This window comes from Diaporthe amygdali (assembly GCF_026229845.1).
Source record: "Diaporthe amygdali strain CAA958 chromosome Unknown NODE_1_length_4327563_cov_65_473760, whole genome shotgun sequence".
NCBI lineage: Eukaryota > Fungi > Ascomycota > Sordariomycetes > Diaporthales > Diaporthaceae > Diaporthe > Diaporthe amygdali.
In genome coordinates this window covers 964242-988056 of record NW_026517021.1, presented here as the reverse complement: position 1 = coordinate 988056, position 23815 = coordinate 964242, and the positions used below count along the sequence as shown (strand labels likewise).

The 23815-nt window shown below is 53.4% G+C and overlaps 9 protein-coding genes across 9 annotated transcripts; 6 read left to right on the top strand and 3 right to left on the bottom strand.

Annotated features, from left to right (window-relative positions):
- Nucleotides 1-2204: 2204 nt before the first annotated feature.
- J7T55_005869 (uncharacterized protein) lies at nucleotides 2205-3953 on the top strand (the record flags this gene model as incomplete). The annotated part of the gene is made up of 1 exon (XM_053138058.1): nucleotides 2205-3953. One exon carries the CDS (start codon nucleotides 2205-2207, stop codon nucleotides 3951-3953), a length of 1749 nt encoding a protein of 582 aa, XP_053000640.1.
- An 824-nt stretch (nucleotides 3954-4777) lies between these two features.
- On the top strand, nucleotides 4778-5693 carry J7T55_005868 (uncharacterized protein; the record flags this gene model as incomplete). Its single annotated transcript, XM_053138047.1, has 4 exons — nucleotides 4778-4888; nucleotides 5053-5320; nucleotides 5387-5474; nucleotides 5552-5693. The coding sequence occupies 4 exons, from the start codon at nucleotides 4778-4780 to the stop codon at nucleotides 5691-5693; spliced, it is 609 nt and encodes a 202-aa protein (XP_053000639.1).
- Nucleotides 5694-6043: 350 nt separating this feature from the next.
- Nucleotides 6044-9232, bottom strand: J7T55_005867 (uncharacterized protein; the record flags this gene model as incomplete). Its single annotated transcript, XM_053138036.1, has 9 exons — nucleotides 6044-6086; nucleotides 6174-6551; nucleotides 6676-6926; nucleotides 7036-7177; nucleotides 7353-8074; nucleotides 8165-8326; nucleotides 8386-8426; nucleotides 8497-8707; nucleotides 8768-9232. 9 exons carry the CDS (start codon nucleotides 9230-9232, stop codon nucleotides 6044-6046), a joined length of 2415 nt encoding a protein of 804 aa, XP_053000638.1.
- Nucleotides 9233-11024: 1792 nt separating this feature from the next.
- Nucleotides 11025-12616, top strand: J7T55_005866 (uncharacterized protein; the record flags this gene model as incomplete). The annotated part of the gene is made up of 2 exons (XM_053138025.1): nucleotides 11025-11275; nucleotides 11344-12616. 2 exons carry the CDS (start codon nucleotides 11025-11027, stop codon nucleotides 12614-12616), a joined length of 1524 nt encoding a protein of 507 aa, XP_053000637.1.
- A 1065-nt stretch (nucleotides 12617-13681) lies between these two features.
- On the top strand, nucleotides 13682-14493 carry J7T55_005865 (glutathione s; the record flags this gene model as incomplete). Its single annotated transcript, XM_053138014.1, has 2 exons — nucleotides 13682-13744; nucleotides 13813-14493. 2 exons carry the CDS (start codon nucleotides 13682-13684, stop codon nucleotides 14491-14493), a joined length of 744 nt encoding a protein of 247 aa, XP_053000636.1.
- Nucleotides 14494-15783: 1290 nt separating this feature from the next.
- On the top strand, nucleotides 15784-19821 carry J7T55_005864 (UBA/TS-N domain-containing protein; the record flags this gene model as incomplete). Its single annotated transcript, XM_053138003.1, has 4 exons — nucleotides 15784-15811; nucleotides 15929-18369; nucleotides 18439-19677; nucleotides 19792-19821. 4 exons carry the CDS (start codon nucleotides 15784-15786, stop codon nucleotides 19819-19821), a joined length of 3738 nt encoding a protein of 1245 aa, XP_053000635.1.
- A 986-nt stretch (nucleotides 19822-20807) lies between these two features.
- J7T55_005863 (mitochondrial iron uptake protein) lies at nucleotides 20808-21525 on the bottom strand (the record flags this gene model as incomplete). The annotated part of the gene is made up of 2 exons (XM_053137992.1): nucleotides 20808-21062; nucleotides 21160-21525. The coding sequence occupies 2 exons, from the start codon at nucleotides 21523-21525 to the stop codon at nucleotides 20808-20810; spliced, it is 621 nt and encodes a 206-aa protein (XP_053000634.1).
- Nucleotides 21526-22001: 476 nt separating this feature from the next.
- Nucleotides 22002-22639, top strand: J7T55_005862 (p-3 complex subunit sigma; the record flags this gene model as incomplete). Its single annotated transcript, XM_053137981.1, has 2 exons — nucleotides 22002-22070; nucleotides 22139-22639. The coding sequence occupies 2 exons, from the start codon at nucleotides 22002-22004 to the stop codon at nucleotides 22637-22639; spliced, it is 570 nt and encodes a 189-aa protein (XP_053000633.1).
- A 456-nt stretch (nucleotides 22640-23095) lies between these two features.
- On the bottom strand, nucleotides 23096-23512 carry J7T55_005861 (uncharacterized protein; the record flags this gene model as incomplete). Its single annotated transcript, XM_053137968.1, has 2 exons — nucleotides 23096-23199; nucleotides 23272-23512. The coding sequence occupies 2 exons, from the start codon at nucleotides 23510-23512 to the stop codon at nucleotides 23096-23098; spliced, it is 345 nt and encodes a 114-aa protein (XP_053000632.1).
- Between the last annotated feature and the right edge of the window lie 303 nt (nucleotides 23513-23815).

Below are 23815 nucleotides of genomic sequence, written 5' to 3'. Positions count from 1 at the left end.
TGAGAGATAGAATCAACTCGATGAGAGCTAAGCCAAATATCTGGCTACTCTTGGGCCGGTCACTATCTTGCCAGTGGCCAAGTTCGATTTGGCAACGCAGTGGTTTCGTCTCAAGTCGTTTGTACTTACATCGCCTTCGATTCCTTAGCTGCCATAAGTTCGTGTGGTTCCGCATCTCTTGATCCACACACTCGACAAGTATGTCAGCTTGCTTGCCGAGCGATGAGCGCAGTCGCGTGGCCACCAGCCCGAGCCAAGCAATATGGTAGTGAGGAGAGTAACCTACTATCCCAGGTTCATGAACTTGACTCGCCACATACCATACGTCAAGTTCAAAACTTGCCACCACCTAGCCTCGTCGAGAGGGCTCAAGATCAGTCCAAGTCGTGTGTGAGCAAACCTAGGGCAGTGTTAGCAACATGTGCTTCAATCAGTGCCCAAGCTGGCCTCGAATCACTCCATTAAAATTCCTTCTCCGATCATTTAATGATACAATGTGCCCCAAGATCCAATTTCCTGAGCCATGGCAACTTTCCTTGGAGCAGCTGCATCTCCAAAGCTAATAGGCACATCCCAGTGGTCCAAACACTTAGTCCATCGCCCGTACCCCTAGCCTCTGATACCTTGAAGACTTTGGCCAGGCCGTGCAAACATTACCCACGAACATCTACATCTAGCACCGATCTCTACACAGACGGCCCTCTCTGCTTGTATGGCCCAGAAGGTGGCGCAATCGGACCATGTGAAGGCGGATTAGAAACTGTCAGATTCCGAGGAGACAGTCTGGTCTGATAGAAATTGGAGGGGATGTTGATGGCGTTTGGGTGTCCAACGCCTTTCAATTGCGGAGGACCCGTACTTAGGTGTGTGAGGGGCTTAGGGGGAGGCCAATTTTGTTGAGGTATCTGGATGTAGTTTGGCTGGCATGGGGCAGGGGCAGCCGCTCGTTGACTCCCATCTTGAAGACGCTGGGCGAGTGACTGGAAACGCTGCTCATCACGATTTTCGCGGTCCGACTTTGGGTTGAGCATTGGTCTGGAGATTGTCTGGCTCGCGAAGGGACCATTGCATCCCGGCGGACATGGATTGAGAGACATCTTTTCTATTCGTAAATGAGAACAAGGATATGAAGGAACCACTTGTGTCTTTTATCTTGGACTGGGTACTCAACAAAGGCAAGACGGCGGCTACTGAATGTCTACACAGGCAATGATCCGTAAAATTCAGGCCACTTATATACACCAAAGTTCCACGCACAATTTGTTACACTCTGACTCACCGGTCAATAGTCTTGTCTTGAGCTGCGAAGTCCACTCACACAATGATTGTGATTTCTATGCTTGCGCAAGCTATTGGGTGATAGCACTGATTATTTTGAATTTTTGGCGAGGTGTCTCGTGCATCACACACAACGTCTATCTTATGGCTAATTGGTCAAACATCAATCGCATTCTTGGTTGTTGCCTAGAAACACTGCATGGAACCAACACAATTTACGTAAGGAAGGAGAAGAGCGAAAAAGCCCAGATAAATTAGGTAGACATGACATAATGTAATCCAACCATGCTCGCTCGAAGTCGAATGAACTGGTTTAATTTCTACTACGACCCTTTCATTTTTTATTGTAGTATCATTTGGATATTTTGGCATGCAGAGAGCTTGAAGATATCTAGCTTCCTTGTCAAAATTCCTGATCTCGAGCCATCAAATGTGTGCAAGGCAATAAGTTGAAGATCAAGTGCCTCTTCAATTACGCGTACAATGCAAAAGGCGGATTAGGTTAATTCGTGAATATGTACGTCTCGGCATGAGAGGTACAAATGCCTCTGTTTTACTTGAATTGCCATAGGATGAACTGGACTAGCTGCGGAAGTACCTGGTATCACGGGTGGTGCACAGCTGAACGTCCGATGTAACGGCATGGCAAATGCAGGGGTCTCGAAGGCTTGCATCACCAGTCAGCCCCACTTCTGTCAGCATTGGCATTTCTCGATTCCTGCCGTTAACATACCGGTACATTGAACACCAAGTTCGGCCTGTCCCCAAATCCCACAGCGCGATACTGAGCCTTTAATATACCACAGTGTGAGCCCAGAAACGAGAATCACACAAAAGCATTGATTGCATAATCGGCCACTTCGACCTCAGGACACCTGTGTTTTCTGAAATCATGGAGTCATCGCGTGCCTGATTCTTCCAACGACATGGACTCTCACAAGTTATCAGACAACACATGCGTCTACAGTCCCCTTGAAGATTTGCCGGTTCCATCAGAGAACACAGTATTCTCAGAGCAGGACAGATGGGCCATCCGGTGTGTCAGCCTGGAACCTGGGCTTGGCGGCGAGCCCCTGAGATGCGAGCTCGTCGCCTCACATTTGGGGACCATGCGCGGCAAATATGAGGCCTTATCTTACACTTGGGGTGATTTGAGCCAGAAGGCCTTGATCTACCTGAACGGTCGACCTTTGCAGGTGACTGCGAACCTGGCATGTGCTTTACGACATCTCCGGAGGCCTCGGGATAATCGTCTTCTGTGGATTGATGCCCTGTGTATTAACCAAACGGATGGCTCCGAGGTCAATACTTACGTGCAGAGGATGTGGTCCATATACCAGAATTCTCGCAATGTTGTGGTATTTCTGGGTGAATCTCAACACGGGAGCGACCAAGCGTTGCAACTTCTCTTTGAACTATCTTGCCTATCAACGGACCCAAACGAGAGGCATACCCAAATCACCAAGCTTCTGGAAGACGATCAAAAGTCGTCCCATTGGAAAGCGCTGCTAAAGCTGATGCAGCGACCATGGTGGAGCAGAGCATGGATAATTCAAGAGTATGCCGTTGCACCACGGGTCATCTTTCTCTGTGGATTGGCAAGACTCGGTGGGGATGTCTTTAACCAAGCGATGGAGCACTGGATCGACTACAGGTACAATGCAAAAGTACCTTACCGCTGGCAACACCTAGTGAGGCACATCCTTTTAACTCCGATTAACCACCTTCTGTCCACCCGGCATCAGTACCAAAGCTCGAGCCCACAAGCAAAGCCAGCCCCGATGGATATTCTCTACCGATCACGAGGCTCGAGGGCCTCCGATCCAAGAGACAAAGTTTACAGCCTCTTCCGACTTATTGCTGAAGACCCGAGGCTCCAGCCGGACTACAGCCGTTCAGTCTATGATTTATACAAAGATGTCGTCAAATCCATGATCGATTCTTCTGGCACCTTGGAAATACTCTCTCACCACAACGCGGGCAACGTTGGACTACCCGGCATGCCGACCTGGTGTCCTGACTGGACCGTGATGCGTGGCGGACGTTATTTATTGCAACAGAAGCAGTATTCTGCCGCCGGCAATACTCATGCCCATGCAACATTTCACGATAACACCCTCACAGTCAAAGGTAGAGCCCTCGATAGAATTGAATTTTTATCCAAGCCCACCAAATATAGCAACTTCAAACACAAATGGGCGATGCACGCGACCGTCAAAGCCCTTTGGGACCTAGCTTCAAAGAAGGGTAACCTTTCGGGCAGACAGATACCCGATGTCCCAGCCGAATTTCCGGCGACTCTCGTGTCTTCGAGATCTCGACAGAGAGGCCCAGACGGGTGGAAGTCACATGTCCTGGATTCACGCGCCGTCGAGGAGATGTGGAGTGTGTGGTGTCGATCTTGCAACAACCATTATACGCTGGATCGCGCAGACGAAAATCTGGCTAAGACATTCGAGGACGCTATGCTCTCAGCCTTGTACGGGAAGGTCTTCTTCGTCTCGCGCCAGGGTTACTTTGGCTTGGTCGACGCTACGGCCCAAGTCGGCGACACAATAGCTGTCCTTCTAGGGGGCGAGGTTCTGTTCGCACTCCGCGAGAAACGCGTCGCTAAGAGCTCTAATTCCATCGCTCCCGCAAAGGATGCCGAGTATACTCTGGTTGGAGAATGGTGAGGGAAACTATCCAGACACTTCCCCAATGAGCCTCACCGATAGCTAACTATCTGGATCTAGTTACATGCACGGCTTCATGTCAGGCGAAGGACTTGACAATATGACAGATGGGGAGCTATTTGAAGATTTTTGTCTGGTGTGAAGACGAAGCAAACCTAAGGATGAGCAGCCTGCATGGAATGGGTCATAGGGTAGGTGGTAAGTTATACCTTGCCTATTGTGGGCGGCCGCAGTGGTTGAGAACCTCCGACATGATTCACTACAATAACTCGACCACTATACACACTGTCAATTGACCGCTCAGAGCGCGTTGAAAATACAGTACTTTTACCACGATATACATACTTATGTGAGGCAAACTCATTCACTACTTCTTGGCTAGAATTGGACTTCAATACACGCATGGCCAGGGAATTTGGATATCCCAAGGTTGGAGAGTCAGCTTCAAGTTTCGCCGATTATACAAATGACTTTTGTGGATCACCAAGTTCCTCACCATGCACTATTGCAAATATCATTTGACAGCCAGCCAACGAATGCCGCTCAGTCCAAATGCTGTCACATGGGCAGGTGCATGGGCATGGGCCTGGCAGCCTCACGGGTCTCGACCCCGGAGCTTTGCACGTAACTTAGCATGATCACCATTCTGGAGGTGTCAATCGGAAGGTTCGGTGCGGACCCATCAGCTGCAACATGTGGAAGCCATTGGACCTGGTGCGGTGGTTAGCCGCCCGGCGAGCTGCCCCTTTTCAGCAAGCGGCCAATCACGGCCAAGACCACGCCTGACGGATTCAAGGGGCTATCACAATCACATCGCCGCCAACATGCCTCAAATGCCTCCAAATGCAATAGCTCATGCATCCCTACCGTGGAATTGGTCACTGAATGGGCTGAAAATCGTGACTGACTCGACATTGTGCGTTGATGTTGCCGTGGTAAGGGAGGAGAACGATCCTTTCATCATAATAAGGTCTGTCGGGACGCTGCTTTGGCGATGATTCTAATTCCATTTCAGACTTCTGTACAATTCTTTACAAAACTTCGAGAAAAAGTGTTCTTATATCTCGTGATCTGCGACTTATTCGCGTTGTGTGCCAAGCTGGGTACTCTCCCAAACGAGAGACACTGGATGGTCGCAACATTGGCAGTCGAGCAGAACACTTTCACCATATTCCATAATAAAGTCACAGCCAATATCGATATGAGAAGAAACCTCTCTCTTGCCTACATGGCCATTTATTTACCAGCCATTGTCACTACGCTGGCTTGCAGGCGGTCTGCCGAATGCGCAGCAGGTCTAACCGCCTGGTCCGACGCCAACTTCGCAGGAATATCACATCAATATAATGTCTCGTGGGACACATGCAGTATGTTACATCCTTTCAACAATGGTATCTATCAGAAAATACAATTATCTGACATCTGGTGTCCAGTCTCGATCGCTGCACAGTTTCCATTCAACCAACCCGCTGGCGTTAGCTCCCTCGCTGCCAATGAGGGCAACTGGTGTACTGTGTACCCGTGAGTTGAGATACTCGTCTCTATCTTATGTCATGCTTGCGGAATATATAAAGCAGGGAACTGATGGCGAATTACAGAAACACGGATTGCAATCCCGGGCAAGGCAACGCCAATGACACACTCAGCGTGGTTGGGAGCTACTACGACCTCGCCAACCCAGAAGATGCTTGGGATAATCTGGCGCAGAGCTTTTCTTGCAAGAAGTACAATTGCGAATGATGCGAGTTGTCCCGTTGATGACTGCTCAAGTGCCGACATGTGCAGCGCAGCTCATGCCTAGGCACATTCCAAGTATCCGTCTACGCTGGGGGTGGATCTAAGTGGAACATGATTAACCTAGCTAAGCGAGCAGTAATATGATGCGATTATATCGTATTTTAGTTTGGATGAATGCCAGGGTATTGGGCAAGTTAATTGTCGCAGGTGAGAATGAATGCACAATGATAATAGTCGTTGTCGAAGCATCTGCATATGATGTTCGGGGCACGAGTCTAATAGTTCAATGCAAAAAGTGCATTCGAGTGCTACTCCTTATAGCCCCCGGTACATCGCTACTCTTCCATATTGATTCATTTGTCCTTGATACCAACGTCGATTGTCTTGTTGGCAAAGCTTTTACCAACATGGGGCGATGTGCTCTCAATACATGTGACTATTGGTATAGAGCACAGAAAAAGGGGCATCTAACTACACAGAGACTCTGGTGACTGGCTCTCAAAACCGCTTCCACCGTATTCGGGGATGAATTCAGCCTGTATTGCTCTCAATGCTTCAATCGCAGACGACTCTCTAAGGCCACCGCTCGAGGCGCTCGGAGGTTCAGCCCGCTCGTATATGCTAGACTCAGATAGGACGGCATCTGGGCTGGAGCTGCGTGGTCTCGGAGGAGTGTTGTAGTCACCGATGTCGAAATTCTCGTCTAAAATACTGGATTCGGCTGATGGGCTTCTAGTAGCTGAAGTGATCGACCCAGGGCTGTAGGACGACTCGAGGTTATTGTTATCGTCATCAGCCATGCTCAGACCAGGAGACCGGGATCCTCCAAGCTCAAGATCACTCGATGATGCTACCAAAATTCTGTCTTGAACAAATTCGTGATCGTTAGTTTGTTGCCGTTGTTCCTCACCAGCTCCAGACTTATCATACCAAGATATTAGTTAATGTAACTGACCACTGCTTTTGTGTGAATACAAGCACATACTGTCTGCTTACGGGCATTATCAATTTCGTTCTGGCCTGCAGCCTGTCGAGAACCTTGATCTTGTTCATGCTGCCCGCTATGGAGGTGGGACATCGCCGTTGATGGTCGTCTCCAACGACGAGCTGCGCGGGCTGCTTCAAGCCTTCTGCAAAATTTCCTTGCGACATCATGTGCATCCTCCACGTCTTTCGTTGAACCCGGAAGGGTGGTATGTGGGTGCCTGTACCACCGGTCGCGCAAGCTGCCCGCGTCTAGCCAGGAGAGAAATTGTTTGCCAGGGGGTAGGATGAAGTCTTCTCCCCAGGCAGGTATCTTTAGGCCAGGTTTGAGGAGAAGACAGAGGAACTCCCGTTGTCTTACCCGTGAACCACCCGTTCGGAACTCTTCATCCCACTCTGGGGTGCGTGGCTGGGAGTCGTGGAGGACTTCGTGTCGATAGCACTGCGGTGTGCTCTGGGACAGCTCATTCTGGTGGAAACTTCCATTGATTCCCATGCACTGCCTAGGGCACCAATCTGTCAGATATTTGGAGATTCGAACAGAAGTAGGAGGATAAGTCTGAAACTGAAGAGCTCTATCATGAGTAGAAGGTATATTGTCATCGAAATTCATGGAATACATAAAACGACGTCTTATTTGAGAGACTGAAAAGAGGATATCGAGAAAGGCACACTGACCAATCATCAAGAGGCAGGCGCACCACCAAATACCAGTGAAGCTCCCTGCTTCCTGGCGTTTGCTGAGCTCCCTGGTACACTTCACCAGGCACGGGGTTGACGATCCCCTCGAAGGGCTTGGACGGTTCAGCCGGACGAGAGCCATGGCGACCCGGATTCGATCCGGCCCGATGTCTCTTGAAGAGATCGTGTGCCGCAGGTTTGCGTCTGCGTTTTCTCTTGCCGGTCTTCGGTCTATAACCGTTTTGCAGGATTTTCGTGTAAGCTTCATTATTCCATTCCGCCCGTTTAGCATCACAACCCTGCACAAGCTCACCGAGCTCAGCGATTGCGTTCTCATTTGTCTTCGCTTTGTGACCGTGCGCGAAGGAGTCTATGTGTTGCCCTGCTGAATTGAGAGGGCGAGCACCGAAATTCATATCATGTTCAACACAGCGTAGGATGTACCACTTCTCGCTGCCAAGCGGGAACTCGACGATGAAGTGCTTGTCACGTGAATCCACACTCTGAACGCCTCGAAAAACTTCGTCAAATGAGATAGTCTTTTGGGCCGTAGGGCCGCCAGATGGCTGCCCGCTCCGCTTAGACCTTGGCCTCTGCAAAGGTTTCATGGCCAGAGATTGACTCACGTAGCTGTCACCGGGACCACTCAACGAGCCACGGGGATCACCCACGGCAATGCAGCTTGAGCCTGCCTCTGTGTTCCTTTCGGTTAGCTCGGGCTAGCTACTGTTAGCGACGGAATGTCAGAAAGTCACAGAAGTAGCTTCGGCGCACACACGCACCCGACTTGCTGAATGGTTCAACCTTACCAATCTCTGTGACGGCGGGTTCCTGGCATCATAATAGAATGCCGGGGACAGGTCAAAGCCAGCTTCTACGAAGTATTCCGTGGTTGATGGCCTTGAATCAGCTGCAGCAGATTCTTCATTGTCCCCTTGTGGATCATTTGGGCCGGAATCGTCACGTGTAGGCTGATTTTCAGCTTCCGAAGGAGGCCAGACGCAAGGCTGCCCATCTGTCTCGCATATACCACATGTCGGCCTGTTCTCATCGCACCGCCAAAGTCGCCTTCTGCATGTAATGCAGCCATCTTTTGCGAATCCCAAAAATTGCCTTTTCTTGCCTGTCCGTGCTAGTGTACCTGAGCTGAGGGTGACTTGAGAAGCGGGCACGTGTCGCTCACTCGAGCGCAGCGGCGGTAAGGAGTTGAAAGTCAGCCGCTGGTGCGCTGGGTGTTCCTCATGAGAATCTGGCTCGCGGAACGATGAGCAAACTGTCGAGTGTTCTTTGGACGGCAAAGAGCTTTTCACTGGTTCTCGAGGTTCCGACGATGGTGGTGTGTCCGGAAGTGTCTAACTTGGTTAGCCACTGCTCCTTGAAATGATTAGACTGTTGAAGGCTCTTGTACATACTGAGGATGTTAAACGCATCTCCCATTTTTCAAGGTGCCTTATAAACTCGTCTTCAATCTCCAGGCCGTCAATTTCATATTTGCGTTTCCTTGCAGTAAGCCTCCCCTCCAGCTCCTGCCTCTGTCTTGCAGTAATGGCCTGATGGTCTTCAATCTTCTTGTTCGTGTCTTCTCTAATCTGTGTCGCCTTTCTGTAAGCTTCATCTTGGAGCTGCTTGATCTTGATGTTGGTTTGCTCCTCGATTTGACGTATGTCTTCATCGGCTTCTCCTTGTATCGCTTCAATGCCTTGGTTTTGGTCGTCTCGAATATGGGAGATGGCTGCATGGAGTTCCTGTTGTTCTGCGTCAAACTCATTTCTCGCGGCGGCTTTTCGTTCATTTCTCAAGGATCGCAATTCCTGAAATTCAACAAACGATCGATGCCACCGCTCCTCCCGAGTATCGGTATTTCCCACAAGATCCATGTTTGGGGAGGGGCAGCCTGGATTCTTTAAGAAAGTGCATTGGTATGCAATAGTGGTGAAATGTAAGGTGTCGAGAAAAGAGGGCGCTCTGGACAACCTCGGGTTCTAATTTCAGGCGAGCGTCTAATTCAGGAATGGGTATGTAGTCGTCGAATAGTGTCATGAAATCAAGCAACAAGATGTCAATCCCGCCCTTGCATGTAATTGAGAATTCAGTATTCATTGTCTATCTAATAAGGGCTTGAAAATGTAAAACTACCCAGATGCGTGATAGGATATCAGATTTGAGTGACAGGATGCGTTGGCGGCGCAGTCAACCGCGAGTTCTTTGTCAAGTACCCCTGCTCGAATATGAGGCTGGTTCCACACCATCGCAAGCTCCAAGCATCGACCGCGTGTTGAGCGTCCAGAGAAAGATCTCCGAGATTTTCACCACACCGCTAGAAAGAGTCTTTCTGATTGTTCCTGTTCCTGCAATGTTTCGACTGTGCCCTGCATGTGATCGGGGAATTTGATGTATGCCCATCAAATATCACGAGCAAACATGGCATGCGAAAAGAGGAAAATAATTCAGGTCGACAACTACGTACTTGACATTGTCTTCCAAGCCGTGCGGGTTGAAAATGGCTCTTACCAGACAGTGATGCCGTACTGGCTAGAACAACCGTTTCTTTGCACCATTTGTCCCTGGTTCTTCAAATCCACCTGGCGCAATCACGGTTACGACGCCATCTATGAACCCCACTGGAAAAGGATTTCTGCCCTTTGATGCTTGGATCTAGCCCATGCAAGGTCCCGAAACTAGTCTCACGCTCTGCAAGACAGAATTTGAAGAATTGGCTAAACTTTGCTTCATTAACTTCCACAGTGATGACCTCTCATTTTTTGCGGTGCTTTCTCCGATGGTCAAGTGACCCTCGAAATGGCAAGCCTCGTGGAAGACGCTGGTCGTGGCTGTGCTCAAGGCTCTGTGAGTTTACCGCGCAAACCTTACGTAAATCATGGAGATTTAGAAAATCATGCCCCATTCTATATCGCTACCTCTCATATCGTAGTCACTTAACCATCAAACATCCTCGCAACTTCTCTCAGCTCGTCTTGAAAATGCAGTAATGTGACCCTGGTCAGAGTCACGGCCTTGCGCCAGCCTCGTGGGAATATTGGGAATTTAGACAATGACAGACAACCTAAGCTGTGCGGTCTGGGCCAGTCTTTTCAGCCCTCCCTGGCTCTTAAAGAACGCGAGTGCTGGCCCAAATGTTGCATTCAATCATTTTTGATCGCAGAGGGCTGTGATTCGGCGAGCCGTTGTCTGTCGAGACGATGTTTGACATGAGCAACTTGGGATTATTGCAGCGATGCAAGGCTTTTGAATCTATGGACACACGCGTTGTGAAGCATTGACGAGGTGAGCTAAGAGCCGACCAGGCGAATGTGGCCATGGCTGCACTTCTGCTTCAAATGCCTCCGATATTACGTTTGACTGGATCCAGACGCCAGGACGAAATTGTAATGGTGTGGCATTTATGGATTCTCATATAGCCTTGTGGCGAATGCGTAGCATCTATTATCCCATAATAATTGCAGCTGGTGGACTAGAGCGTCCAGACAGGTATTTTTCTGAAGGCCTGAGAGTGGGTACCGATTGCGTGATCGCAGCTTGAGACGGCCGATGAAAATTCTCCTCTAAAGCGCAATAGCTATAGCGTAATACGTGACAACCCAGCGGAGTCCTCGGGATATGATATAAAACTCAACACGCTCGCAGGCACGAACGTGCAGTAAAGTGACGATGGTCACTCCGGATTCACAAGTTTTGAAGGGTTGCACAGCAGCAACGAGCTACGGAACCTTGCCTACCCGCGTGTCCGTCATCACCGCCGAGATGGGGAGCCCGACGACCGAGCGAAGCATCCAGGATAGCGAGCATGGGTCTGCCGTGGCGCCGCCAAGCAGGACGGCCTCGGTCTTCCGGTCCGTGCCGTTCCAAATTCTTGTGGCATGCGGCGTCTCTTTCACTGCTCCCGGTATGTGGGACGCTCTGTAGGTTCCCCCGGATCTTCCAGAATGCATCGTTTAAGGCTCCGTAGCGGGTGACTAACGCATGCTAGCAATAACTTGGGAGCCGGTGGAGCAGCAGAACCCTACGCCGTATCAGCTGCGAATGCGCTCGTCTATGGCCTTTTCTTCCTCGTCTGCATCGCTGCAGGAGCCATTAACAACCGCATCGGCCTGAAGTACGGCCTGGCCCTCGGCAGTATCGGATATCCAATCTACGGTGCCGGTCTTTACGTCAACAGCACATCGACCGTCACTTGGTTTATGCTCTTCGGTAGTGCCCTCTGTGGTATATCTGCCGGATTCTTCTGGGCGGCTGAGGCCGCAATCATCATCGGCTACCCTAGTCCGAAAGACAGAGCTTTCTACCTTGCCATATGGCAGACAGCAAAGGCTGCCGGTCCTATCGTAGGAGGAGCTATCAACCTTGGCTTGAATGCAGACAAGTCCAGTTCTGGCTCGGTCAACCCATCGACCTACATCGCCTTCATTGTCATCATGTGCCTGGGTCTGCCTATCGCTTTACTCCTTAGTCCGGCAGAGAAGGTCTGGCGCAAGGACGGCACTCGGGTTGTGACTCAGAGGGAGGCGACATTCGGAGCAGAGTTCAAGGCCGTGTGGGACCTGCTGAGATCCCGCCGGATCGTCCTTCTCCTGCCTGCTTTCTTCATCAGCTACTTCTACAACGGCCTTCTGAGCACGTGGCTCACGAACTACTTCACCGTCCGCGCGCGAGCCTTTTCCTCGTTCTTCACCAACTTCGCCGGCATCTTCAGCTCCTTTATCATCGCCTCGCTGCTCGACCGTCAAAGCATACACATCAAGACGCGGGCGAAGATAGGCTTCTCTGCCATCGTCCTCATCCTCACGGGGACATGGATCTGGGCCATCATCCTGCAGAAGCAGTACTACGACGCGGACCCGAGCCCGGTCTTCGACTGGTTCAAGGGCGGCTTTGGCGCGTCGTACGCATTGGTCTTCTTTTGGACTTTCGCCGGTCAGGCCTTCCAGCAGTTCCTGTACTGGCTCGTGGGCCAGTACACCACCGACCTGTCGTCGGTGTCCCGGCACACCGGCATCCTGCGCGGTTTCGAGGCGCTCGGCCAGACGGTCGCGTGGGCGATGCAGAGCGAGGCCAAGGTCAACCACTTTGTCAGCATCGGTATCAACTTTGGCGTGCTGCTGCTCAGCGTTGCGCCGACGTGGATGGTGCTGTCCAAGTTGGAGAAGAGCCACGAGATCACGCACACGGCCTCGGACCTGAGCGCCGAGTCTCTGGGCGAGGAAACCGCGGATGGACCCGTGAAGCAGGGTGCAGGGAAATAGACTGTGTAGAGCGGACAGATATAGACAACAAGCATATAATAATAATAGACAGCCAGCAATGGCTTTTCACCGTACAACCCACTGGCCATGGAAAATGGCTTTCCTCACCCTAGTGAGCGCTGGTACTAGCCCTTGTTTGGCACGGAAAATGCCCCCTTGTCGCAATGATCAGCCGGACCATATCACCGAGAAGGTGATCAATGCTGGCAAAAGCTCGCCGCCCAGCATGTCGTTGCGTGGGAGCTGGTGAGGATGCCGCCCTTTCCAAGAATGCCTTGAAAGCCTCAGATGCAAGCAATCGACGGTGTTTCGAGAGCGGACTGACTGGCGCAGATCTGCTGGACTTGAGTGACGCAAGTGCAAGAGCCGGTGCTCTTCGTTGAGCAGCAGATACGTTCTGCATGCATGATGCCACCTTGAGATCTCAAGGCGAGACAGAGAACATCTGTAGCCGGGAATCATTAGCTGCACATTTTCTACAAGGCGCTCAAACGCCGTTACATGGACGACAAGGGAGTAAGAGCGGCTGGCTTGTCTTAACCTGAGCCGGATGTGTCGGCCAAGTCACCAGACGGAGGTTCGGAAGGAAACAGCAAAAGAGCACACCCAATGCTACTGAATGTTTCCACTTTTCCTAGTGGAATCCTCCCAGCAAACCGCCGATCTGGAGCGGAAGACCCACTACCCGCGGCAGTCGGAGGATGAGGAATCGCCGGGCCAGTGGGCCAAGACATAAGTCTTACCACAACCTCGGCGAGCCTGGGTATGTGGGATCGGCTACGGTAGATGTAGCACCACTCTAAAGCTATGATGTCCACAGAGTGAAGTCATTAGCCTCTGGACGCGGTAGGATTCTTACCACCGAGCGGACTGAGTTGCCAGAAGAAGTGGAGACATTGCCCAATGAGGCCCAATGCCAGCAATGTGTAGCTAAGACGTACATAAACTTCAAGCCGGCTCCCGCATCACCAGCCGTCTCTTTAACATTACACATCTCTAGTAGTGTTGAATGAGAGCGCATTTTGAAGCAGAAAAGCACCGCACAGATTTTCATAGGCCGCCATCATGTCTCTGGAACTACACCATCTTCACCTTTCGCAGAGCGAGAGGGTCGTGTGGTTGTTAGAGGTGCGTACAGAACTCCGCGTTTGCGTTGATTGCCCTTGCTTTCCGATGTGTTCACTGACCGTAACCAGGAGCTCAAAGTGCCATACACCCTGCACGTCTACGAGAGAGACCCACAGACAGCCCTCGCACCTCAAGACCTGAAGGGCGTCAACCCATTTGGCACAGCGCCCTACTTCAGAGACACCACCGTGTCGCCTCCCGTGAGCCTGTCTGAGTCCGGCGCCATCGTGGACTACATCCTCAGCGTGCATGGCGGCAACACCGCTCCCGGCAGCGGCGTGCCGCGGCTGGTCAGGACGCCCGACGATAGGGACTACGGCGACTACCTGCAGTGGCTGCACTATGCGAACGGGTCGCTGCAGCCCGGTGTCTCAAGGCTCATGACTTTCCTGCTATCCGGAATTGGGGATGACAACCCCATGTCGCAGATCTTCACCAAGAGGAACCAGACGCAGATGAAGCTCCTGGACGAGCGGCTCGCGAACAACAAGTTCCTCGCCGGCGCGCAGATAAGTGCCGCCGACATCATGAGCGTCTTTTCCCTGACCACGATGCGGGGATTCGTTCCATTTATAGACCTGGGGCCGTATCCTAACATCCTGCGATATCTCAAGGACGTGGCGGAGAGGCCGGCATACCAAGAGGCGCTGAAGAAGGGAGATCATGGGATGGCCCCGATGAATACGCCTAAGGTGAAGGGTTTCACCCAGTTCGCGGCCTTCAAGCCAGCACTTGAGAAGTACAACTGAAGGCAGAGGGCGAGGCCAATTGATGTGTTGGCTTCCTCAAGGGTGAATGGCAGAGGGCTCAGTGTCCAAAGACGTCCGCGTTGGAAGGCATGTTTGTGAGTGGAGCACAGAGTCCCACAGTGGACGACACCTCTTATCCGTGTTATGCTAGAAGCAACCTCAACTCTGTCCAATATGCGACATTGTGTTTTTTTTCTCTTTTTCAAAGAAAAGTGATAGCAATGAAATCAATAACACAGTCTACGCGACTAGTCTCCACTACTGTGAGTTCCTTTGCCATGCTGTGTTTTCCAGGTTCCCTCCACGGAGACATCGACATGATCTGCACATCAGATTTAAGGAGGCGACGGGGCGACAGAGAAGACTAATGACATGAGACGAGCTGCAACGGGTGAAAGTGGCAAGAGGACCACTCATCAAGAGAATGCAGCTGCAAGGACAGGTATGAAGGGTTTTGGTACAAAGTATGCTGAAGAAGATGGTTTCTCGAAGCGATGCAGGAGCATGAGGCGCAGCCGGCAGAAGACCAATCCCGCCAAGAGCAGTCAATGGTACGCATTCTTGGCCATCTTGCACGCGACCGCGGATGAGGTTTGATGTGATCGCTGAGTATGTCCGTAGAAAGAAAGGATTGGGTCTGTAAGAGGTGCAGCTGTCAAGACTCCATCAAGCTGCACTATTATTGCTTTTGAGCTGCTGTCAAAAAAGCAGCTGTGATGCGGCTATGGGTAGCGCTGGGGATTGACCATTACAGCAAAGCCCCAAGCCTGCCCTGCCTGCCAGGGTTTTGCAAGGTTGTTAGGGTCCCACGTAGTTGGGCCCGTCGTTTCAATGTGCCCAGCCGTGTGACGACGGATGGATTGGACAGGGGCAAGCAACCCATCAATTAGAGCAGGTCATCTCCCAGCCTCTACGCTCATCAACCACCTCTCCACTCTGTAACTTCGTGCTTGCTTCCCTGTGCGCCTGGCTGCTGTCGACATCAACCTCCCTTTTTGTCTGTCTGTCTGTCACTCAGTCAGTCAGTCAGTCATTCGCCCCTTTTGTTTCCCTTTTCCCTGATAACGCCAGCTGCCTGTCTGGCCAAGATCCGCCGCCCGTCCACGCCCCCTTCCATCGCATCCGAGCGAGAACACGCGAAGACAATCAGCACGCAACCAACGGCCTCGTATTTCGAGCTGCGACTACTCTGCGCCATCGATTGCCCAGCCATCCTCAAGGCGAGGCACTACAACAAACCCAGAACACGCTGCAGCAGGGAGCTTGGCTGCTGGACCACCCTATTCCACAATGGCTGAAAGCAGCAGTACCGATGCTGGTGAGACCCGACCAACATATGCGCTTCCTGTGGCTGCTCGGGAGCTGCTATACGCGGACGGCCAATGTGGTCAACCGGTAGACAAGACTTGGGGCTAACTCATCTTCCCTCCCACAGGCGCTCCGAACCTGAATCTCGGCCCCGACGAGAAACGAGTCTACGGCCAGCTGTTCCGACAAGCAGACACCGAGAGCGTCGGGGTGGTCACCGGAGAGATCGCCGTCAAGTTCTTCGAGAAGACCAGACTGGACTCGAGGATACTCGGGGAAATCTGGCAGCTCGCCGACCAAGAGAACCGAGGCTTTCTCACCCCAGCCGGCTTCGGTATCGCACTGCGCCTGATCGGCCATGCTCAGGCCGGTCGCGAACCCACACTACAAGTTGCTCTACAGCCAGGCCCCATCCCACGATTCGATGGCTTTACGCCCGCCCCTCCTCCGCTCGCTCCCGCGCCCACTGGCTCCCCTCAGCCCATCTCAGCCCAGGGCACCGGGAACGCCCCGATTCGAATCCCTCCCCTGACCCCAGACAAGGTCGCGCAGTATGCTGGCCTCTTCGAGCGCCAACAATTACAACCTGGCAACCTCCTCGGTGGCGAGCAGGCGAGACAGATCTTCGAGAGGTCGAATCTTCCCAACGAGACACTGGGCCGCATCTGGCAGCTCGCCGATACGGAGCAGAGGGGCGCGCTCGTGCAGACCGAGTTCGTCATCGCCATGCACCTGCTGACCAGCATGAAGTCTGGTGCGCTGAGAGCTCTTCCCAACATCCTCCCGGCGCCTCTGTACGAAGCTGCCACGCGGCGTGGCTCTACGGCCGGACGGCCGCAGAGCCCAAGTGGCCCAACAGCGCCAATCTCGGCGATTCCCCGCCAGCTTAGTGGGCAGGCCGGGCACCAAATCCCCATGCGAACAGCCTCTCCGTTGGCAGGTGGCCATGGAAGGTCTCCTCTGGCGCCCCAATCCACCGGCGATGCGTGGTTGATCACGCCAGGCGACAAGCAGCGATTCGACGTTATCTACGACAGCCTAGACAAGACCAAGAAAGGTTTCATTACAGGTGAAGAGGCGGTTCCGTTCCTGAGCCAGTCCAATCTCCCAGAAGCTGCCCTTGCGAATATCTGGGATCTCGCCGATATCAGGTCAGAGGGCCGTCTCAACCGGGATGAGTTCGCCGTGGCCATGTATCTGATCCGGCAGCAACGTATGAAACAAGGAGAATTGCCGCAAGTGCTCCCAGCAAACCTCATACCGCCTAGTATGCGCGCTCAAGCACGCCCATCTACAGCTACCAATGCTTTCGATGCGCCACCCCAACAACAAACCCCAGTCCAACAACCACCACCACCGAAGCCAGTATCCGCTCTTGATGACCTGTTTGGACTCGAATCTGCGCCTAGTTCTGCCACAGCATCTCAGGGCCCTGCACCCACATTAAATGACCCATTTGCAGGTAGCGCGAGTCCTCTCGCACCTTCATCGCCAGCCCGGGCTTCACCGACAGCGACATCTGGCTTCAAGCCTTTTGTTCCTTCTTCGTCGTTTGGCCGGTCGTTGAACCCTCAAGCCACGGGCGGGTCGGCATCCGGCTCTTTCCCGCAACCCGCTCCGCCTCAGCCTTCAGTGGCAGAAGATCTGTTGGGTGATTCGGAGCCTCAAACTCAGGCCAAAGGCAATGATATGAACGAGACGATGGAGCTTGCGAACCTGTCGAATCAGATCGGAACTCTTTCGAAATCCATGCAGGATGTGGCAGGGCAACGTAATGCCACACAGAATGAGCTCACTCAGACCTCCCAGCAGAAGAAGAACTTCGAGCAGCGCCTCGCTCAGCTTCGCACTCTCTATGAGAACCAGGCGAAGGAGGTGCGGGAGTTACAAGACAAGCTCAATGCCTCCCGCAATGAGACGAAGAAGCTTCAGGCGGAGAGCCTTGCTCTCGATGGCACCCTTCATGATCTGCAGACTCAATATCAAACAGTCGCGACAGCTTTGCAGGCTGATCAGCAGGAGAACGCCAATTTGAAAGAAAAGATAAGGGCTGTCAACGCGGAGGTGGCTTCTCTCAAACCCCAGATCGAGAAGCTCAAGTCCGAAGCCCGACAGCAAAAGGGGTTGGTCGCCATCAACAGGAAGCAGCTGACGACTAACGAGGGTGAGCGCGACAAGCTCAAGACAGAGGCTGAAGACCTCACGAAGGAGAATGCCGAGCTGGCAAGACAGCTCAGCCAAAGCCCGCCGCCGAATCCTCCGCCGCAAGTTGCTAGTCCTGCCCTCAGTAATGCCAGTGGTAGCAACCCTTTCTTCCGGAGGACTGGCAGCACAGACATGATGGGCGCTTTCGCCAGCCCCGGCGCGCCCAAGACATACAACGACAAGTCCTTTGACGATGTCTTTGGTCCTGCAATCCCAGCTTTCAAGCCTCAGACCACAGGGGCCTCGGCCGCTAGCACCGGGTCGTTCGCCACGCCCACATCAAATAGCCCCAATGTGAGCAGGAACCCGACCTTTGCGAGTGAAGCGTCCACAACAACCCCTGTCCCGCCTGAGCCGCGTCAAGTAAGCTCAAGCATCCTGTTATCGTTTGTCTCCTCGGCGTAGACCGACGACTGGACTAACAATTGATAGGTTTCAACTCCCGCTGGAGAAGTACCTCCCCCTGCCCCTCTTGAGGCCACCGCCACGGGAGGCTCGACTGCAGAGGCCAAGGCGCCGGAAGCGAAGGTCGCCGATCCTGGCTCTTTCTTTGACGGTGCGAAGGCGGATCCTCCCGCTGCGTCCGGTGGGGACCCCTTTTCGGCGATGGATGAAGCCAGGGCCAAGGATGACTTCGAGAGCGCCTTCGCCAGTTTCAAGAACTCGAAAGCACCAAGCGCCGCACCAGAGGATTCATCGGCGCCGGAACAGCCCAAGGCTCGGTCGGCTTTCGACTCGGAGTTTCCACCCATTTCCGAGCTCGAAAAAGACGACGATTCCGATTCTGAAGATGACCAAGGTGGTTTTGATGACGACTTCGCTCCAGCAAGCCCTCCTCCCAACCCGACGGCTAAGCCAGAGTCGCCGTCTCTGGCCAAGGCAGTCTCTCCAGATGCACCAGCTGCCGGATCCGAGGAAACAGCTAAGGAGACAGCGGATGACATGTTCGGTAGCGCCCCACCTCCTGGCAGCTTCCCCGAGCCCGAGCAGGCGCCAAGCACGGAAAACCCGGCTGCTGCCGGCAGTGACGCCACGACGGCAGGAATGTCGAAGCAAAGCTCTACCTTCGATGATCTCGATGATGATTTTGCCGATCTCGAGGATGCCAAGGAGGGTTCGGCCGACGACGACTTCCAAACCATTAGTAGGTCGGGGCTTGACGACTTCAACGCCACTTTCGACAGTCCTCCACCAGCAGCCAGGAGTGACGCGACAGCAGCTCCCCCGGGCAGCAGCCACGGCCCTGCAGCCCCTTTCAGCAACGAGAGCACATTCGACTTTGCCAGCATCGACAACGCCGCCTCCCAGACATCCGCCGCGGCTCCGACCGAGGGCGCCTCTAAGGGCCCTACACAGCCGGACAACCACGATTGGGACGCCATCTTCGCCTCGCTTGATGACGCACCGCCGGCAAAGACGTCAGCAAGCCCACCGCCGCCAGGCAGTGCAGGCAGCGGAGCGGCCCCGCCTGCGGCAGCCGCAGCAACTGAGCCCGGCAAGGAGGCTGGGAACAATGGACTTCTCACTGGGCCGAGGCCAAATGCGCCGGGCAGGGCTCTCACGGAGGACGGCGAGCACGACGACCCGATTCTGAAGAACCTGACCAGTATGGGCTACAGTAGGGGAGACGCGCTTAATGCGCTGGAGAAGTACGACTACAACCTGGAAAGGGTAAGTTGAGCCATTGCCTGACTCTCGTGTTCTTGAGCTTTTGAATTCCGAGATCTTTTCTTGCTGACCTCAGAATTAATATGTCGTGACTCGGCTAACGCATGCTTCCTTTAGGCCGCTAACTACCTGGCCTCTCAGTCATGATCGTGTCACATTACGAGACGGAAGAACTTAGATCTGGCTGTTCAGTGTTGTGGAGAGTTCTTGGTTCAGTGCCGACATGATGATCTCGAGCACGGCGTGATGTTAGGATTCGACGGGGGAAATAGTTGACGGGGGTTGTATAACGGAGCCTACAGCAGAGTAGCTGCAGACATCAGGGAAAAGGCTCAGCATTTTTTCTTGTACATCCACCTCTTTCTATCAATGCATATCGCATCCAGGAGAAGGTGACCTGGCCTGTCCTGGCTTCAATGTCCAGGCCTGCCCTTGTCTCGTGGATGGGGAGTGGCGGGATGAGCGCTTTCGATTTTTCCACAGCTTATCGCATGTGCCGGAGGATGGTGTTTAGTAGGGTTCGCTTGACTAGCGAGCATATACAATTAATGTGTACTATGATACAATGGAGCCTGGAGACATCTCTTCATAAAGTTGGTGATACCTCGGTGCCGATGTGGGCTATGCCGCAAGACTCGGGTTGCTACCAGGAGCACAGTCTCATCGCATCGTGCAACACCAATGGGTGTTATGCTTGAAATAGTGAAGATTTGCTCTCTGGTGAGAAGTACACGCAAGATGCTGCAGCAGCCGCTTCACCGGCTGTGCCTGACCTGCCACATACGTTTCTGTTGTTCCAGCTGCTACTTCAGCTGTGTCGTCTCGATGCCCACCGCGTGAAACGTTAAAAAGTAGTAAATACAAACGCAGTGCCCCTATTATTGCTCTTGCGTCAGCCGTCCCCACGGGAGGGACGGCACAAAGTATGATTCAGATGCGAAGCAAGAAATGCCCAGTTGTCCCCGGCAAACGAAGTATGTGTTTCCGTCGTTCTGACGTTCGGGCTCCTCACCTCCCGTTGTCCATCTTGTGTTCCTTTCCTCAGGGACTCCATACTCGCCATATGCAACAGACGCCGGGGTTTAGCTCAGGTTGCTAATAGCAATCCCATCACCGTTCACCTAGCGCAGATTCTATTGGCCAAGGGACATGGAGAGGTCGATGTTGAGCTCCTTGAGGAACAGCTCGCCGAGGGTGGAGCCGTCGCGGATGTAGACCCAGTCGCCGACGGCCGTGTCCTCCTTCTGGCTCTGGCCCTCGCCCGAGACGACGTAGTCGTAACGCTTGGGGCCGGATATGGGGCTCGACAGCCAGATCTGCTTGTTGGGCGGCTGCTTGTTGATCACGTAGGTGCCGATGTCCGGGAAGACGAAGGTCAAGACGCCAGCCTGGAGAAGAGGGGCTGGGGTTAGTAAAAGAGCTAATAGGAAGTGCTTGTGGTTGGGGCTTTGTGATAATATGGTTGGGGGGGGGGGGGCTACGAACCGAGTACTCGACCTCGATGGACTCGTTCTTGTCGGCGAGGGTCTCCAGCTCTGACACGATCACATCGAGGTACGCGTCGGCAACCTCGTGGTACTCTCCGTCGGTAAGGTCGGCCGGGATGGCCTTAACACCATCATCTTGGACATTGGGAGGGGCGGGATCGTCAGAGTCAGGCAGGATACCTCTGGTTTGAGAGGGAGTAGTTGAAAGGAATCTCGACTTTGTCATGAAGAAGGGGACCAGGAGAGCTCTGGAGGTGGGTGCAGCAACAGCACGTCGAGGCGCAAACAGAGCTGTGCGGGTAGTGGAAGTGCGCAGGCCGCGGGCGACAATGCCGGTGGTTCTTGAGAGGGATTGTTTGGTCATTTTGAACGGAGTAAGCGTGACAATTGGCTGTGAAGGAGAAAAGCTGAATGTCTGGCCGTAGGATCTGGCGATGCTGCTGGAGCTTGTGAACAAGAGACACTGGAAGTCGTCGAGTTGTTGGTTGGGGGCCGCGGGGAGGGGAGATCTCGAAGCTGTTACAAGGTGCTGATGGATGGGCGAACTGGATGGAGCTCTCTGCGCACGTCAATTAGCAAGGCGCCCCACCTTCTCCCAGTACCCAGGTAGCTTTCCCCAGCTTTTCAGGGGTCAAGTCTGTAGTCCGTGCGTCTGCCGTCTTGACCGTCTGACCGTTTATCCCTCCGTCCGTCTGAGCAGCACGTCACGTAATCGCGGGGCGTATTGGCCGTCTGCACTGCGACGCTCCCATTTCACGGCATATCATCTCGAAGCACTTTAACCAGTGGGCAACTGGCTACCCTCCGAAGTACCCAGAATACTGCGCCGAGGATCTCAGAATGATCAACGCCTTTCTGGTCTTTAATGGCCAAGGCCAACCACGCCTGACGAAGTTCTACACACAGCTCGTAAGCCGTCCATCCGCTGGCCGTCAGCCCAAAGACCCTCGTCGCAAACATTACTGATGCTTCTACAGGACACCAGCATACAGCAACGCCTCATCTCCGAGATCTTCACCCTCGTTTCCAACCGTCCAGCTGGCTCCTGCAACTTCCTGCCACTGCCTCCTCTCCTCGCCGCTTCCGGCACCTCCCACTCGTCCGGCGACCAACAGCACAACGACGTCCCTTCCCTGGTGACATACCGACACTACGCAACACTCTTCTTCATCGTCATCTCCACGTCCACCGAATCCCCGCTCGCCCTGATCGACCTGATCCAGGTTTACGTCGAGGCACTGGACAAGCTGTTCGAGAATGTGTGCGAGCTAGACCTGATATTCAACTTCGAGAGCCTGCACGCGACGCTGTCCGAGATGATTGTCGGGGGCGTGGTAATAGAGACGAATTTAGAAAGGATTGTGGCGGGCGTCAAGGCCCAGGGCACAGTGGCGAAGAGACCGGTCAACGAATCTAGGAGTACGGGGCTGGGCGCTGGCCTTGGGATGGGCGGGAACTTTGTCTGGGCTGGGAGATGAGGCGAGCTCAAGCACGACGTTAATGTCTTATGATGGGCCTGCGGCAAATGCAGACAGGGCTAGACCATCAAAACGCGCATGGGCAGTGGGCAGCTCAGAGCAGCGGTTGACTTGCTCACGTACAACGGCTGGCGCGGTACAGACGCAGTGGCTAATTACCTCCGATCGAGAAGAGCAGGGCAGTATAAAAGGATGGCAGCTTGGCACTGGCATCCGGGTGTGAGGAGAGAACTTCCATTGCCCTAATGCTCGGGTCTATAACCAATTGCTATGCCCTGGGTATCCCCAACCAAACGCCTAGAAATGCAGCAAAACCAATGGCTAGGCCACTGAGAACAACCTCAACGAGCCCGTGGTGAGCTCTCAGGGGAAATCTTCTGTTTAGGCCCTCCAGACTTGGGCTCATACTCAAATCCAAGAAAATTCCAGAAACTTTTGCGAATCTGTGTCTCCCTGTTAGTCGTCGCCTATGCACAGCCAGGGTATGCTGAGACGTACATCATCAAATGGTTGCCGTTCCTGCTTCCAGTCCATAAACAGAGCTGCGTAGACAATGACCGCTTGTTTATTATCAGCAATTGCTCTTCTCTGCAGGTCACACTCCTGGTCGTCCATATTTCATCTTGACGTACAAGTGACAGTGAAGAGTTGCACCAGCTTGATGAACTTTACCCATCGCGGCCGTTCCGCTGCGATGGCCAACCTCCGCTTGAACTTCTTCTCGAACTTGAGCTGCTCCTGCGGCGACAATCTCTTGAAGTCTGGCGGCCAGACCTTCTTCGGAGGGTAGAGCTCCCTCATCTTCCGGACATACTCTGCGCTGGAGGATGGCTTCGTGCCTTGTGCGGCCCTTCTGACCAGTGTTGAGAACATTTTCGGTACGAGATCAAGGCAGCTGTTGTCTCAATATCGAAGATGAGCTGATTGATACGGTCCGGGCAGGTTGATGTGAGGTAAGGCTGTCCTGCGGCTGTCCAGCTCTTTAAGGAAGCCGTCAAAAAGCCTTCCACAATTCGCCGCACCCACTGACCTGCAGTACAGCCCCCTGCAAGCTTGGCTCGCTCGGGAGCCGCCTCGAGACCCCTGTCGTGCATCTGTCGGCCTGGCTCATGGCCTGGGGGCCCACCAACCCCGCGATCCGTTCCTGGTGCGAAATTTTGGCCCCTCCAAAGCCAG